The 16,870-nt window shown below is 50.8% G+C and overlaps 1 protein-coding gene across 1 annotated transcript in view; it reads right to left on the bottom strand.

The window, feature by feature from the left end:
- Positions 1-16,870, bottom strand: part of MAN1A2 (mannosidase alpha class 1A member 2) — a 436,652-nt gene that overhangs the window by 193,682 nt on the left and 226,100 nt on the right. Inside the window, exon 6 of the mRNA XM_086935831.1 lies at positions 15,246-15,340. Coding sequence (XP_086791957.1) covers positions 15,246-15,340 — 95 coding nt within the window. The remainder of the gene's footprint in view (positions 1-15,245; positions 15,341-16,870) is intronic.

Here is a 16,870-nt window from a genome sequence, read left to right as displayed (position 1 = left end):
TCAGCTCTCAAGCCCCAAAAGTAAAGCACCAGGTAGTGTTGCGCTACAGGCGCACGTGCCTTGAAAGAACACACTGAACTTATGTCACCGTACAATTCTCACTACCACATATTCTTAGGAGATATAGCAAACGACAAAGGAGGAAAACGTGCATCTCTGGAACATTGGAAGCAAAATATGGGTGTTCTCTATTAAAACATGTGCAGATCCTTAGATTCCTGTGTTAAAACTGCAGGAGTCTACAAGAGGTGGAGTCAGCGCTTAATTTGTAAAAAAAAAAAAGTCCTACCTGTTCCTGAGTAGCCAGCGGGCTGCTGTCTGGCGAGCAGCGCCCTGGGCTCAGCTGCCCGGTTCATTTTCCCATCATGTATTATTTGTGCGTCTGCGAAGAGCTGAGTGAAAAGCTGCTAGTGGGGAAACGTTGGGGGCGTGTTTATGAGGACATCGCCGGCCTCTCTCAGCCACTGACCACCGTGTCGCCAGCCCCCTGGGGATCTGGTAAACTAGTGAGGCACCAGCAGGGGCTCTCCAGCAGAGCCTTGCTGTGTGTTGAAGGGGTTAACTTGTGTGTGTGGTCCCGAGGTAGCCATACATTATATGCGCGTGCTGGTGTGAAAACAGTGCCGATCACCATAAACCCACCTTACCCACCCCAAGCACGGATGTACCAGCACGGGCTCTCCGCCCAAGCCTCCCTGTGTACTGAAGGGGTTAACTGCTACTCTAAGGGTCCCGTGATGCCGTCTTTTGTGTGACAAAAGTGATGAGAGCATGGTAGATCTTCGTGTTTCACTAAAGCCAATGGTGTCCACGAGAAGCATTTGGAGAATTGTCCACTTTGGATGGCAGAGCATCCTGGATTGGATTCTTCCACCTTCCGTGCTTGGCGTCATGCAAGCACCGACTTTTTCAGGAAATGTGGCTGACTGAAACACCTGCCAGTCATGCTTTCAAAGAACCATAAAGCCCAGAACATGTACAAGAGGCTTTGTCTTTTGAGGAGGAATAGCAGTGAGGGGTGAGGGACGTATTGTGTTTTTTAGGACAAGGTGCTCAAACCTAACAGCCAAATTAGCAAAATTGTAAAAACAGAGCCAACCTGCTCTGCACAATGAAAGGCCCTAGGAGCATCAGTTGTAATAGGCACTTGTTTAGGGGGTTGCTGAAGCCTCTCTATTGGAAAACAAACAGGCTCAGTGGCCGCCTTTGGCATATGCCAAAACCGGTTACAACTTTTAGCTGTATTAGAAGCTACTTCAAACTCCAGTGTGTCCCTTCATACAGTCAACGTAGGAAAACATGTTGACCAACTTCCAGCCTATTAAATTAGGGCAACCAACGGATGAGCTCTGGTAATAGAATAAAGAACAAAAAAAGGTTCAGACAGACTGATGCATGTGGAATAATCCAGCAGCTGCAGATATTATCAGCAGAGCTCCGCCACTGCTAAGGCAAATGTCAGTCAGTCAGTTTCAGGATTCAGTCTGATATGGATCCGACTCCAGCCCGGCGCTAACAACCTGCAGGCAAGGGGAGCGCGAGCTGCTTATGCGGCCTATTATGGAGTGCGGTGGGGGCAGAATACACATGAAAGTAGTGCAGTGGAGCAGGTGCGGCGCAGAAATGGATACTAGAGATGTGGTTTGGGCATAATAAATTATAGGCACGCAGTGGTCCGTAAAATGAGGCGGAATTAATGTGACTTATACAAACTACCCGACCATAGTTTATGAAGTCGCGCGAACCGCCTGGCGGAGCGAAGCACCTTATTATAGAATGCATGCTCTCTTGAAAAATAGAAAGCATTCAATTTTTTTTTCAATGCCATCTGTATGGATAGACCTTGAGCACTTTTCCTTATGTTTTGTAGTTCGCGTATTGTTTAAAATCCAACCCTGAAAGCTTTGCCAGGCACCTTTACAGCAAGAAACATTAATGAGTTCGAGAGCTCGAAAACAGCACCTCTGGAAAGCAGGCAGTCAGGGAAACTCGCCGGCTAAAATATGAACGCACACGGCTGGGGACTCTCAGTAAAACACATTTGCCTTGATACCGCGTTCTTTACCGCCGGTGCACTGACCATGAAAGTAAACTGCTTTCCGCGCCGGTTCAATTTGCTTTTAGGAACCTTCGCCGGAATCAAATTTCGAATCTTAAGGATTTTCTCTGGAGAACCACGCAGAAATAAATAGCCACGTTTCTAGCCTGCAATCGTCATCATTTCTGACAGGCAGAACAAGATGTCCGGAGCCGATATTGAGCGCGCGCGGCTTTGTGCGTGCTTAACAGAGCACCAGTGGTATTTAGCGGATGTGCGTAAGTGTAAGTGGAATGGATCATAGCCGCAAAGACCCTGCATTTATTATCGCTGCTCGGAAATATGAATGGAAGCTAATTATGTGCCAAAGACGCGTTTCCAAGGTGCATTTTATGCGGATAAGTAAAAAAAAAAGCAAGCAGACCGGCAACGTCCTCCGCATCTCCCGGGGTTCCCTCCAGGCCACGGGAGCCCCGCGGGCGCCGCCATACTGCTTGCCGTCTTCCTTCTTGTTGCGGGGGGCGGGCACTTCCGGCCGGCCGCGCTAGGATTGGCCGGCCGGCCAGTCACGGGGCGGGAAACGGGGGAAAAGAGACGCAGTAGTGTCGGCAATGCCGGACCAGACACGGGGGCGTTCCCGGCATCCCGTGACGTCGGCAAAAGCCAAAGAATGTCGGGAACGCCCCCGTGTCTGGTCCGGCATTGACGGACAGGCCCCTCGTCCAATGGCAAGGCTCCGTTTACGGAGCCAGCCAATCAACGACGAGGGCCGAACCAAAGCACCCTACAGTTCTCAACAGGATTTCGCCTGCGCGGAAAAGCTGCGCAGAGCGCAGCTTCCGCTAGGCAAAACCTAAAAAGGCCAGGCATTTTAGAGCCCTAAAACGCCTAAAACAGCACAAAACAGGAGAAGAGAACACCAAGAAGTAAACTGCAACACTTTTAGAAGTCAAAAGTGCCCAAAAAATTCCAATAAACCCTTGAAAAAGGGAGAGCTCAATGCCAGGGTCCTGTAAGCAGGAGCCGGAAAAAAGAACTGTAAGTAGAGGGACCTGCTATGCATTCTGGGATACTGGGAGAAGTTCTGGAAAGTTCTCTTAATGGCAGAGTATCCTAATTAAGCCACATAATGGCAGCCTATGGGGCTTGTCTGTCCCTACCTTCCTCTCTATCATTCCTGAGTCTTTGACTGGGGGAGGCAGGTTTCTCTATGGTAGAAACTAGCAGGCTGTACTGTGTGTGGTGTTTTTTTGGTGGAATTTCTAGTTGAAGTACTGGACAGTGTAGCCTGTGGATAAAGGCTGCATTATTTGTCTTTAAATTCTCTCTTAAGTGTCTTTGCAGTTTCTGTATTATTTTGACAACTTAAGAGATTATTTTTGATTGCCGGGGTCCACGCACATGGGCGGGACTATTCACTAGATTATGACTATACACAGAGATCCCCTACTACAGAACAACACTTACTACACACTGGACGTTGCCTTCCAACACTTACTACACACTGGACAGTGCCTTCCAACACTTACTACACACTGGACAGTGCCTTCCAACACTTTGTACAGGCTGGACGGTGCCTTCCAGCACTTACTACAGGCTGGACGGTGCCTTCCAGCACTTACTACACACTGGACGGTGCCTTGCAACACTTACTACACACTGGACGGTGCCTTGCAACACTTACTACACACTGGACGGTGCCTTGCAACACTTACTACACACTGGACGGTGACTTCCAACACTTACTGCGCACTGAACTGTGCCTTTCAACACTTACTACACACTGGACGGTGCCTTTCAACACTTACTACACCCTGGACGGTGCCTTCCAGCACTTACTGCGCACTGAACGGTGCCTTTCAACACTTACTGCGCACTGAACGGTGCCTTTCAACACTTACTGCACACTGGACGGTGCCTTGAAACACTTACTACACACTGGACGGTGCATTTCAACACTTATTGCGCACTGAACGGTGCCTTTCAACACTTACTACACACTGGACGGTGCCATCCAACACTTACTGCGCACTGAACGGTGCCTTTCAACACTTACTACACACTGGACGGTGCCTTGAAACACTTACTACACACTGGACGGTGCCTTGAAACACTTACTACACACTGGGCGGTGCCTTCCAACACTTACAACAGGCTGGACGGTGCCTTCCAATACTTACTACCCGCTGGACATTGCCTTCCAACACTTACTGCGCACTGGACGGTGCCTTTCAGCACTTACTACACACTGGACGGTACCTTCCGAAACTTACTACACACTGGACGGTGCCTTCCAACACTTACTAGACACTGGGCGGTGCCTTCCAACACTTACTACACACTGGACGGTGCCTTCCAACACTTACTAGACACTGGGCGGTGCCTTCCATCATTAACTGCATACTGGACGGTGCCTTGCAACACTTACTACAGGCTGGACGGTGCCTTGCAACACTTACTACACGCTGGATATTGCCTTCCAACACTTACTACAGACTGGACGGTGCCATCCAACACTTACTACACACTGGACGGTACCTTCCAACACTTACTACACACTGGGCGGTGCCTTCCAACACTTACTACAGGCTGGACGGTGCCTTCCAACACTTACTACACGCTGGATATTGCCTTCCAACACTTACTACAGACTGGACGGTGCTTTCCAACACTTACTACAGACTGTACGGTGCCTTCTAACACTTACTACACGCTGGATATTGCCTTCCAACACTTACTGCGCACTGGACGGTGCCTTCCAACACTTACTATACACTGTACGGTGCCTTCCAACACTTACTACAGGCTGTAAGGTGCCTTCCAACACTTACTACACGCTGGATATTGCCTTCCAACACTTACTACACACTGGGCGGTGCCTTCCAACACTTACTACAGGCTGGACAGTGCCTTCCAACACTTACTATACACTGTACGGTGCCTTCCAACACTTACTACAGGCTGTAAGGTGCCTTCCAGCACTTACTACACGCTGGATATTGCCTTCAAACACTTACTGCGCACTGGACGGTGCCTTTCAACACTTACTACACACTGGACGGTGCCTTCCAACACTTACTACAGGCTGGACGGTGCCTTGCAACACTTACTACACGCTGGACATTGCCTTCCAACACTTACTGCGCACTGGAAGGTGCCTTCCAACACTTACTACACACTGGACGGTGCCTTCCAACACTTACTACACACTGGACGGTGCCTTCCAACACTTACTACAGGGTGGACGGTGCCTTCCAACACTTGCTACACGCTGGACATTGCCTTCCAACACTTACTACTCTGGATGGTGACTTCCAACACTTACTACACACTGGACGGTGCCTTCCAACACTTACTCCACACTGGACGGCGCCTTCCAACACTTACTACACACTGGACGGTGCCTTCCAACACTTACTCCACACTGGACGGAGCCTTCTAACATTTAACTACGTGCTAGACTGTCGTAAAACACTTACTACACACTGAACGGTGCCTTCCAACACTTACTACACGCTGGACATTGCCTTCCAACACTTACTGCGCACTGGACGGTGCCTTTCAACACTTACTGCGCACTGAACGGTGCCTTTCAACACTTACTGCACACTGGACGGTGCCTTGAAACACTTACTACACTGGACGGTGCCTTCCAACACTTACTACAGGCTGGACGGTGCCTTCCAACACTTACTACACACTGGACGGTGCCTTCTAACACTTACTACACTGGACGGTGCCTTCCAACACTTACTACAGGCTGGACGGTGCCTTCCAACACTTACTACACTGGACGGTGCCTTCCAACACTTACTACAGGCTGGACGGTGCCTTTCAACACTTACTAGACGCTGGATATTGCCTTCCATTATTAACTGCACACTGGACGGTGCCTTGCAACACTTACTACACACTGGACAGTGCCTTCCAACCTTTACTGAGCACTGGACGGTGCCTTTCAGCACTTACTACACACTGGACGGTACCTTCCGACACTTACTACACACTCGACGGTGCCTTCCAACACTTACTACACACTGGGCGGTGCCTTGCAACACTTACTACAGGCTGGACCGTGCCTTCCAACACTTACTACACGCTGGATATTGCCTTCCAACACTTACTGCGCACTGGACGGTGCCTTCCAACACTTACTATACACTGTACGGTGCCTTCCAACACTTACTACAGGCTGTAAGGTGCCTTCCAACACTTACTACACGCTGGACATTGCCTTCCAACACTTACTACACACTGGGCGGTGCCTTCCAACACTTACTACAGGCTGGACAGTGCCTTCCAACACTTACTATACACTGTACGGTGCCTTCCAACACTTACTACAGGCTGGACGGTGCCTTGCAACACTTACTACACGCTGGACATTGCCTTCCAACACTTACTACAGGCTGGACAGTGCCTTCCAACACTTACTATACACTGTACGGTGCCTTCCAACACTTACTACAGGCTGGACGGTGCCTTGCAACACTTACTACACGCTGGACATTGCCTTCCAACACTTACTGCGCACTGGACGGTGCCTTCCAACACTTACTACACACTTGACGGTGCCTTCCAACACTTACTACACACTGGACGGTGCCTTCCAACACTTACTACAGGGTGGACGGTGCCTTCCAACACTTGCTATACGCAGGACATTGCCTTCCAACACTTACTACACGGGACGGTGACTTCCAACACTTACTACACACTGGACGGTGCCTTCCAACACTTACTCCACACTGGGCGGCGCCTTCCAACACTTAATACACACTGGACGGAGCCTTCTAACATTTAACTACGTGCTAGACTATGTCTTAAAACACTTACTACACACTGGACGGTGCCTTCCAACACTTACTACACGCTGAACATTGCCTTCCAACACTTACTGCGCACTGGACGGTGCCTTCTAACACTTACTACACTGGACGGTGCCTTACAACACTTACTACAGGCTGGACGGTGCCTTCCAACACTTACTACACACTGGACGGTGCCTTCCAACACTTACTACACACAGGACGGTGCCTTCCAACACTTACTACACACTGGACGGTGCCTTCCAACACTTACTACACACAGGACGGTGCCTTCCAACACTTACTGCGCACTGGACGGTGCCTTCCAACACTTACTACACACTGGACAGTGCCTTCCAACACTTACTGTGCACTGGACGGTGCCTTCCAACACTTACTGCGCACTGGACGGTGCCTTCCAACACTTACTGTGCACTGGACGGTGCCTTCCAACACTTACTGCGCACTGGACGGTGCCTTCCAACACTTACTACAGGCTGGACGGTGCCTTCCAACACTTACTACACACAGGACGGTGCCTTCCAACACTTACTGTGCACTGGACGGTGCCTTCCAACACTTACTGCGCACTGGACGGTGCCTTCCAACACTTACTACAGGCTGGACGGTGCCTTCCAACACTTACTACACACTGGACGGAGCCTTCCAACACTTACTACAGGCTGGACGGTGCCTTCCAACACTTACTACACACTGGACGGTGCCTTCCAACACTTACTACACACAGGACGGTGCCTTCCAACACTTACTGCGCACTGGACGGTGCCTTCCAACACTTACTACACACTGGACGGTGCCTTCCAACACTTACTACAGGCTGGACGGTGCCTTTCAACACTTACTACACGCTGGACATTGCCTTCCAACACTTACTGCGCACTGGACGGTGCCTTCTAACACTTACTACACTGGGCGGTGCCTTCCAACACTTACTACAAGCTGGACGGTGCCTTCCAACACTTACTACACTCTGGACGGTGCCTTCCAACACTTACTACACACAGGACGGTGCCTTCCAACACTTACTACACACTGGACAGTGCCTTCCAACACTTACTACACACAGGACGGTGCCTTCCAACACTTACTGCGCACTGGACGGTGCCTTCCAACACTTACTGCGCACTGGACGGTGCCTTCCAACACTTACTACACACTGGACGGTGCCTTCCAACACTTACTACAGGCTGGACGGTGCCTTCCAACACTTACTACAGGCTGGACGGTGCCTTCCAGCGCTTACTATACACTGGACAGTGCCTTCCAACACTTACTACGCACTGGACGGTGCCTTCCAACACTTACTACGCACTGGACGGTGCCTTCCAACACTTACTGTGCACTGGACGGTGCCTTCCAGCACTTACTACACACTGGACGGTGCCTTCCAACACTTACTACACACTGGACGGTGCCTTCCAGCACTTACTACACACTGGACGGTGCCTTCCAACACTTACTACGCACTGGACGGTGCCTTCCAACACTTACTACACACTGGACGGTGCCTTCCAACACTTACTATGCACTGGACAGTGCCTTTCAACACTTACTACACACTGGACGGTGCCTTCCAACACTTACTACACACTGGACGGTGCCTTCCAACACTTACTACACACTGGACGTTGCCTTCCAACACTTACTACGCACTGGACGGTGCCTTCCAACACTTACTACGCACTGGACGGTGCCTTCCAACACTTACTACACACTGGACGGTGCCTTCCAACACTTACTACACACTGGACGGTGCCTTCCAACACTTACTACACACTGGACAGTGCCTTCCAACACTTACTACGCACTGGACGGTGCCTTCCAACACTTACTGTGCCCTGGACGTGCCTTCCAGCACTTACTACACACTGGACGGTGCCTTCCAACAATTACTACACACTGGACGGTGCCTTCCAGCACTTACTACACACTGGACGGTGCCTTCCAACACTTACTACGCACTGGACGGTGCCTTCCAACACTTACTAGACACTGGACGGAGCCTTCCAACACTTACTGCGCACTGGACGGTGCCTTCCAACACTTACTACAGGCTGGACGGTGCCTTCCAACACTTACTACAGGCTGGACGGTGCCTTCCAACACTTACTACACACTGGACGGTGCCTTCCAACACTTACTACAGGCTGGACGGTGCCTTCCAACACTTACTAGACACTGGGCGGTGCCTTCCAACACTTACTACACACTGGACGGTGCCTTCCAACACTTACTAGACACTGGGCGGTGCCTTCCATCATTAACTGCATACTGGACGGTGCCTTGCAACACTTACTACAGGCTGGACGGTGCCTTGCAACACTTACTACACGCTGGATATTGCCTTCCAACACTTACTACAGACTGGACGGTGCCATCCAACACTTACTACACACTGGACGGTACCTTCCAACACTTACTACACACTGGGCGGTGCCTTCCAACACTTACTACAGGCTGGACGGTGCCTTCCAACACTTACTACACGCTGGATATTGCCTTCCAACACTTACTACAGACTGGACGGTGCTTTCCAACACTTACTACAGACTGTACGGTGCCTTCTAACACTTACTACACGCTGGATATTGCCTTCCAACACTTACTGCGCACTGGACGGTGCCTTCCAACACTTACTATACACTGTACGGTGCCTTCCAACACTTACTACAGGCTGTAAGGTGCCTTCCAACACTTACTACACGCTGGATATTGCCTTCCAACACTTACTACACACTGGGCGGTGCCTTCCAACACTTACTACAGGCTGGACAGTGCCTTCCAACACTTACTATACACTGTACGGTGCCTTCCAACACTTACTACAGGCTGTAAGGTGCCTTCCAGCACTTACTACACGCTGGATATTGCCTTCAAACACTTACTGCGCACTGGACGGTGCCTTTCAACACTTACTACACACTGGACGGTGCCTTCCAACACTTACTACAGGCTGGACGGTGCCTTGCAACACTTACTACACGCTGGACATTGCCTTCCAACACTTACTGCGCACTGGAAGGTGCCTTCCAACACTTACTACACACTGGACGGTGCCTTCCAACACTTACTACACACTGGACGGTGCCTTCCAACACTTACTACAGGGTGGACGGTGCCTTCCAACACTTGCTACACGCTGGACATTGCCTTCCAACACTTACTACTCTGGATGGTGACTTCCAACACTTACTACACACTGGACGGTGCCTTCCAACACTTACTCCACACTGGACGGCGCCTTCCAACACTTACTACACACTGGACGGTGCCTTCCAACACTTACTCCACACTGGACGGAGCCTTCTAACATTTAACTACGTGCTAGACTGTCGTAAAACACTTACTACACACTGAACGGTGCCTTCCAACACTTACTACACGCTGGACATTGCCTTCCAACACTTACTGCGCACTGGACGGTGCCTTTCAACACTTACTGCGCACTGAACGGTGCCTTTCAACACTTACTGCACACTGGACGGTGCCTTGAAACACTTACTACACTGGACGGTGCCTTCCAACACTTACTACAGGCTGGACGGTGCCTTCCAACACTTACTACACACTGGACGGTGCCTTCTAACACTTACTACACTGGACGGTGCCTTCCAACACTTACTACAGGCTGGACGGTGCCTTCCAACACTTACTACAGGCTGGACGGTGCCTTCCAACACTTACTACAGGCTGGACGGTGCCTTTCAACACTTACTAGACGCTGGATATTGCCTTCCATTATTAACTGCACACTGGACGGTGCCTTGCAACACTTACTACACACTGGACAGTGCCTTCCAACCTTTACTGAGCACTGGACGGTGCCTTTCAGCACTTACTACACACTGGACGGTACCTTCCGACACTTACTACACACTCGACGGTGCCTTCCAACACTTACTACACACTGGGCGGTGCCTTGCAACACTTACTACAGGCTGGACCGTGCCTTCCAACACTTACTACACGCTGGATATTGCCTTCCAACACTTACTGCGCACTGGACGATGCCTTCCAACACTTACTATACACTGTACGGTGCCTTCCAACACTTACTACAGGCTGTAAGGTGCCTTCCAACACTTACTACACGCTGGACATTGCCTTCCAACACTTACTACACACTGGGCGGTGCCTTCCAACACTTACTACAGGCTGGACAGTGCCTTCCAACACTTACTATACACTGTACGGTGCCTTCCAACACTTACTACAGGCTGGACGGTGCCTTGCAACACTTACTACACGCTGGACATTGCCTTCCAACACTTACTACAGGCTGGACAGTGCCTTCCAACACTTACTATACACTGTACGGTGCCTTCCAACACTTACTACAGGCTGGACGGTGCCTTGCAACACTTACTACACGCTGGACATTGCCTTCCAACACTTACTGCGCACTGGACGGTGCCTTCCAACACTTACTACACACTTGACGGTGCCTTCCAACACTTACTACACACTGGACGGTGCCTTCCAACACTTACTACAGGGTGGACGGTGCCTTCCAACACTTGCTATACGCAGGACATTGCCTTCCAACACTTACTACACGGGACGGTGACTTCCAACACTTACTACACACTGGACGGTGCCTTCCAACACTTACTCCACACTGGGCGGCGCCTTCCAACACTTAATACACACTGGACGGAGCCTTCTAACATTTAACTACGTGCTAGACTATGTCTTAAAACACTTACTACACACTGGACGGTGCCTTCCAACACTTACTACACGCTGAACATTGCCTTCCAACACTTACTGCGCACTGGACGGTGCCTTCTAACACTTACTACACTGGACGGTGCCTTACAACACTTACTACAGGCTGGACGGTGCCTTCCAACACTTACTACACACTGGACGGTGCCTTCCAACACTTACTACACACAGGACGGTGCCTTCCAACACTTACTACACACTGGACGGTGCCTTCCAACACTTACTACACACAGGACGGTGCCTTCCAACACTTACTGCGCACTGGACGGTGCCTTCCAACACTTACTACACACTGGACAGTGCCTTCCAACACTTACTGTGCACTGGACGGTGCCTTCCAACACTTACTGCGCACTGGACGGTGCCTTCCAACACTTACTGTGCACTGGACGGTGCCTTCCAACACTTACTGCGCACTGGACGGTGCCTTCCAACACTTACTACAGGCTGGACGGTGCCTTCCAACACTTACTACACACAGGACGGTGCCTTCCAACACTTACTGTGCACTGGACGGTGCCTTCCAACACTTACTGCGCACTGGACGGTGCCTTCCAACACTTACTACAGGCTGGACGGTGCCTTCCAACACTTACTACACACTGGACGGAGCCTTCCAACACTTACTACAGGCTGGACGGTGCCTTCCAACACTTACTACACACTGGACGGTGCCTTCCAACACTTACTACACACAGGACGGTGCCTTCCAACACTTACTGCGCACTGGACGGTGCCTTCCAACACTTACTACACACTGGACGGTGCCTTCCAACACTTACTACAGGCTGGACGGTGCCTTTCAACACTTACTACACGCTGGACATTGCCTTCCAACACTTACTGCGCACTGGACGGTGCCTTCTAACACTTACTACACTGGGCGGTGCCTTCCAACACTTACTACAAGCTGGACGGTGCCTTCCAACACTTACTACACTCTGGACGGTGCCTTCCAACACTTACTACACACAGGACGGTGCCTTCCAACACTTACTACACACTGGACAGTGCCTTCCAACACTTACTACACACAGGACGGTGCCTTCCAACACTTACTGCGCACTGGACGGTGCCTTCCAACACTTACTGCGCACTGGACGGTGCCTTCCAACACTTACTACACACTGGACGGTGCCTTCCAACACTTACTACAGGCTGGACGGTGCCTTCCAACACTTACTACAGGCTGGACGGTGCCTTCCAGCGCTTACTATACACTGGACAGTGCCTTCCAACACTTACTACGCACTGGACGGTGCCTTCCAACACTTACTACGCACTGGACGGTGCCTTCCAACACTTACTGTGCACTGGACGGTGCCTTCCAGCACTTACTACACACTGGACGGTGCCTTCCAACACTTACTACACACTGGACGGTGCCTTCCAGCACTTACTACACACTGGACGGTGCCTTCCAACACTTACTACGCACTGGACGGTGCCTTCCAACACTTACTACACACTGGACGGTGCCTTCCAACACTTACTATGCACTGGACAGTGCCTTTCAACACTTACTACACACTGGACGGTGCCTTCCAACACTTACTACACACTGGACGGTGCCTTCCAACACTTACTACACACTGGACGTTGCCTTCCAACACTTACTACGCACTGGACGGTGCCTTCCAACACTTACTACGCACTGGACGGTGCCTTCCAACACTTACTACACACTGGACGGTGCCTTCCAACACTTACTACACACTGGACGGTGCCTTCCAACACTTACTACACACTGGACAGTGCCTTCCAACACTTACTACGCACTGGACGGTGCCTTCCAACACTTACTGTGCCCTGGACGTGCCTTCCAGCACTTACTACACACTGGACGGTGCCTTCCAACAATTACTACACACTGGACGGTGCCTTCCAGCACTTACTACACACTGGACGGTGCCTTCCAACACTTACTACGCACTGGACGGTGCCTTCCAACACTTACTAGACACTGGACGGAGCCTTCCAACACTTACTGCGCACTGGACGGTGCCTTCCAACACTTACTACAGGCTGGACGGTGCCTTCCAACACTTACTACAGGCTGGACGGTGCCTTCCAACACTTACTACACACTGGACGGTGCCTTCCAACACTTACTACAGGCTGGACGGTGCCTTCCAACACTTACTACACACAGGACGGTGCCTTCCAACACTTACTGTGCACTGGACGGTGCCTTCCAACACTTACTGTGCACTGGACGGTGCCTTCCAACACTTACTGCGCACTGGACGGTGCCTTCCAACACTTACTACACCCTGGACGGTGCCTTCCAACACTTACTACACACTGGACGGTGCCTTCCAACACTTACTACGCACTGGACGGTGCCTTCCAGCACTTACTACACACTGGACGGTGCCTTCCAACACTTACTACGCACTGGACAGTGCCTTCCAACACTTACTACACACTGGACGGTGCCTTCCAACACTTACTACACACTGGACAGTGCCTTCCAACACTTACTACGCACTGGACGGTGCCTTCCAACACTTACTGTGCACTGGACGTGCCTTCCAGCACTTACTACACACTGGACGGTGCCTTCCAACAATTACTACACACTGGACGGTGCCTTCCAGCACTTACTACACACTGGACGGTGCCTTCCAACACTTACTACGCACTGGACAGTGCCTTCCAACACTTACTACACACTGGACGGAGCCTTTCAACACTTACTACACACTGGACGGTGCCTTCCAATACTTACTACACACTGGACGGTGCCTTCCAACACTTACTACACACTGGACAGTGCCTTCCAACACTTACTACACACTGGACGGTGCCTTCCAACACTTACTACGCACTGGAGGGTGCCTTCCAACACTTACTACACACTGGACGGTGCCTTCCAACACTTACTACACACTGGACGGTGCCTTCCAACACTTACTACACACTGGACAGTGCCTTCCAACACTTACTACGCACTGGACGGTGCCTTCCAACACTTACTGTGCACTGGACGTGCCTTCCAGCACTTACTACACACTGGACGGTGCCTTCCAACAATTACTACACACTGGACGGTGCCTTCCAGCACTTACTACACACTGGACGGTGCCTTCCAACACTTACTACGCACTGGACAGTGCCTTCCAACACTTACTACACACTGGACGGAGCCTTTCAACACTTACTACACACTGGACGGTGCCTTCCAATACTTACTACACACTGGACGGTGCCTTCCAACACTTACTACACACTGGACAGTGCCTTCCAACACTTACTACACACTGGACGGTGCCTTCCAACACTTACTACACACTGGACAGTGCCTTCCAACACTTACTACACACTGGACGGTGCCTTCCAACACTTACTACACACTGGACGGTGCCTTCCAACACTTACTACAGGCTGGACGGTGCCTTCCAGCACTTACTACACGCTGGATATTGCCTTCCAACACTTACTGCGCACTGGACGGTGCCTTTCAACACTTACTGGACGGTGCCTTCCAACACTTACTACAGGCTGGACGGTGCCTTCCAGCACTTACTACACGCTGGATATTGCCTTCCAACACTTACAGCACGCTGGGTGGTGCCAGTCAGTTTCTACCTTTTGAGAGACGGCGGGCGGTCCAACAGTGATGCGCGCAGGTCAGTGTACACACTTACCTCTTCAGGTTCACCATCGCCCAGGGGATGCCGGTCGGTGTGTTGAATGCTGGGAGGAGTTTTCCTGCAAGCTGCACCGCCTTATCCTTGAACACCTAAAGCCAAACAAAGAAGATCAACATTACTAGGGAGGCGGAGCAACGGGCCCCAAACATGTTCATGCAAATGAAGCAAAGGACAGTATACTAAAATCACTGAGGACAGACAGACATCCCCTGTGCCTTTTCCGTAGAGAAAGGCTGACCCCACACAGACATCATTTCTGACACTGTGGGGGCAGTGCTATGACCCACGCTCGCCCTCGTGGGGGAAGGGCCGCTCTGGTGCCAGGCTTTGACCCCGCCCACTTCCCAATCTCTCACCACATGTTGGACATTGTAGCTTTAAGAAGCAGTACTAAGAGAGGGGCTTTGGCTCCGCCCACATGCTGCCACCTAAAGTACAGATTGTGATTGGTTAGAAGTCCTGTGCTTCCGCCTCCACAGCACTTTTTGCCTTGTGCGAAGGGTTATGCTGAATGCAGCAGGGGGGAGCTAGGTTTGTTGACAAGCCAATGACCAGGGCTACAGGTCTGATTATGTCAGGTGCGATTGGTCCAACCTGTTTATTATTAAAAGTTATGACAAAGGCTGTAGGTCTCAGGTATTTTTGTGAAAAGTGTGTACACAAGGCAAGAGGCATTTAAGGGGGGGGGGGGGGTTGGTACAGTATGCCACAGCTGTAGAGGGGTCTTTGGTTACATGGAATCTCAAAGATTCCTGCAGCACGAGAGGGCTCTGGTACTGGCTGCCCCCTCTGACAAACCATGAAGTTTAAGATGCATACACGGATAACCCTTATTCTGTGTGGTTGCATATTGTTTTTCTAACTGAAATTGTGGATATATCTTTAATTTTATGCCTGAATGCCCAGTGACTGCTTGGGCCTCAGAGGGATGCAATGACAGGGCGGGCTGAAAGTGTCTCTAGCCCATCAGTGGTGTCTTATATTCAGGTCCCTAAATTACATTGACTTATCCTGTCAATCAACAATCTCTTGCAGCCTTGAAAAAGCCCTGGTTCTACACAGGGCGAAACACGTGTCGGCTGCTGCAGTCCCTACAATGTAATACAAATAACACTTTGAAAAAAGGAGGATGTAACCGACAAGTTTGTTTGAGATGAAAATACGAAAATAATAAAATCACTTTCAAAATTAATACAAACTGAATTGGTCTCTTTGTTAACTACCATAGCACGTGCCAATCATGGAGGAGTAAATGCTCAAATTTTTTACGCACAGCTAAACAAGTGAGGATGGAACGGTCCAGTGCCCCGAGTGAATCTCCTCCACCCATCTAAACTTACATTTGGGCAATTCCATCCAGGATCAGGATCCCTGAACCTTCTGCGGCATTAGGAACGCTGAAATTGTGGATATATCTTTAATATTATGCCTGCATGCCCTATGACTGCTTGAGTCTCAGAGGGATGCAATGACCGGGCGGGCTGAGAGTGCCTCTAGCCCATCCCTGGATGTCTGAAGGTGACCCGAGGATCAGGGTAGTAGGTGCGCCACAGAGGGTCGGAGACATTCTCAGGGGTTTGAGAGCCTACTACAAGGGCCTACTGACACCAGAGGATTTC

Source organism: Lissotriton vulgaris, chromosome 8, assembly GCF_964263255.1.
Source record: "Lissotriton vulgaris chromosome 8, aLisVul1.2, whole genome shotgun sequence".
Lineage (NCBI taxonomy): Eukaryota > Metazoa > Chordata > Amphibia > Caudata > Salamandridae > Lissotriton > Lissotriton vulgaris.
Note: the sequence above shows the minus strand (reverse complement) of the source record. Positions and strands in the feature narration are given on the sequence as shown.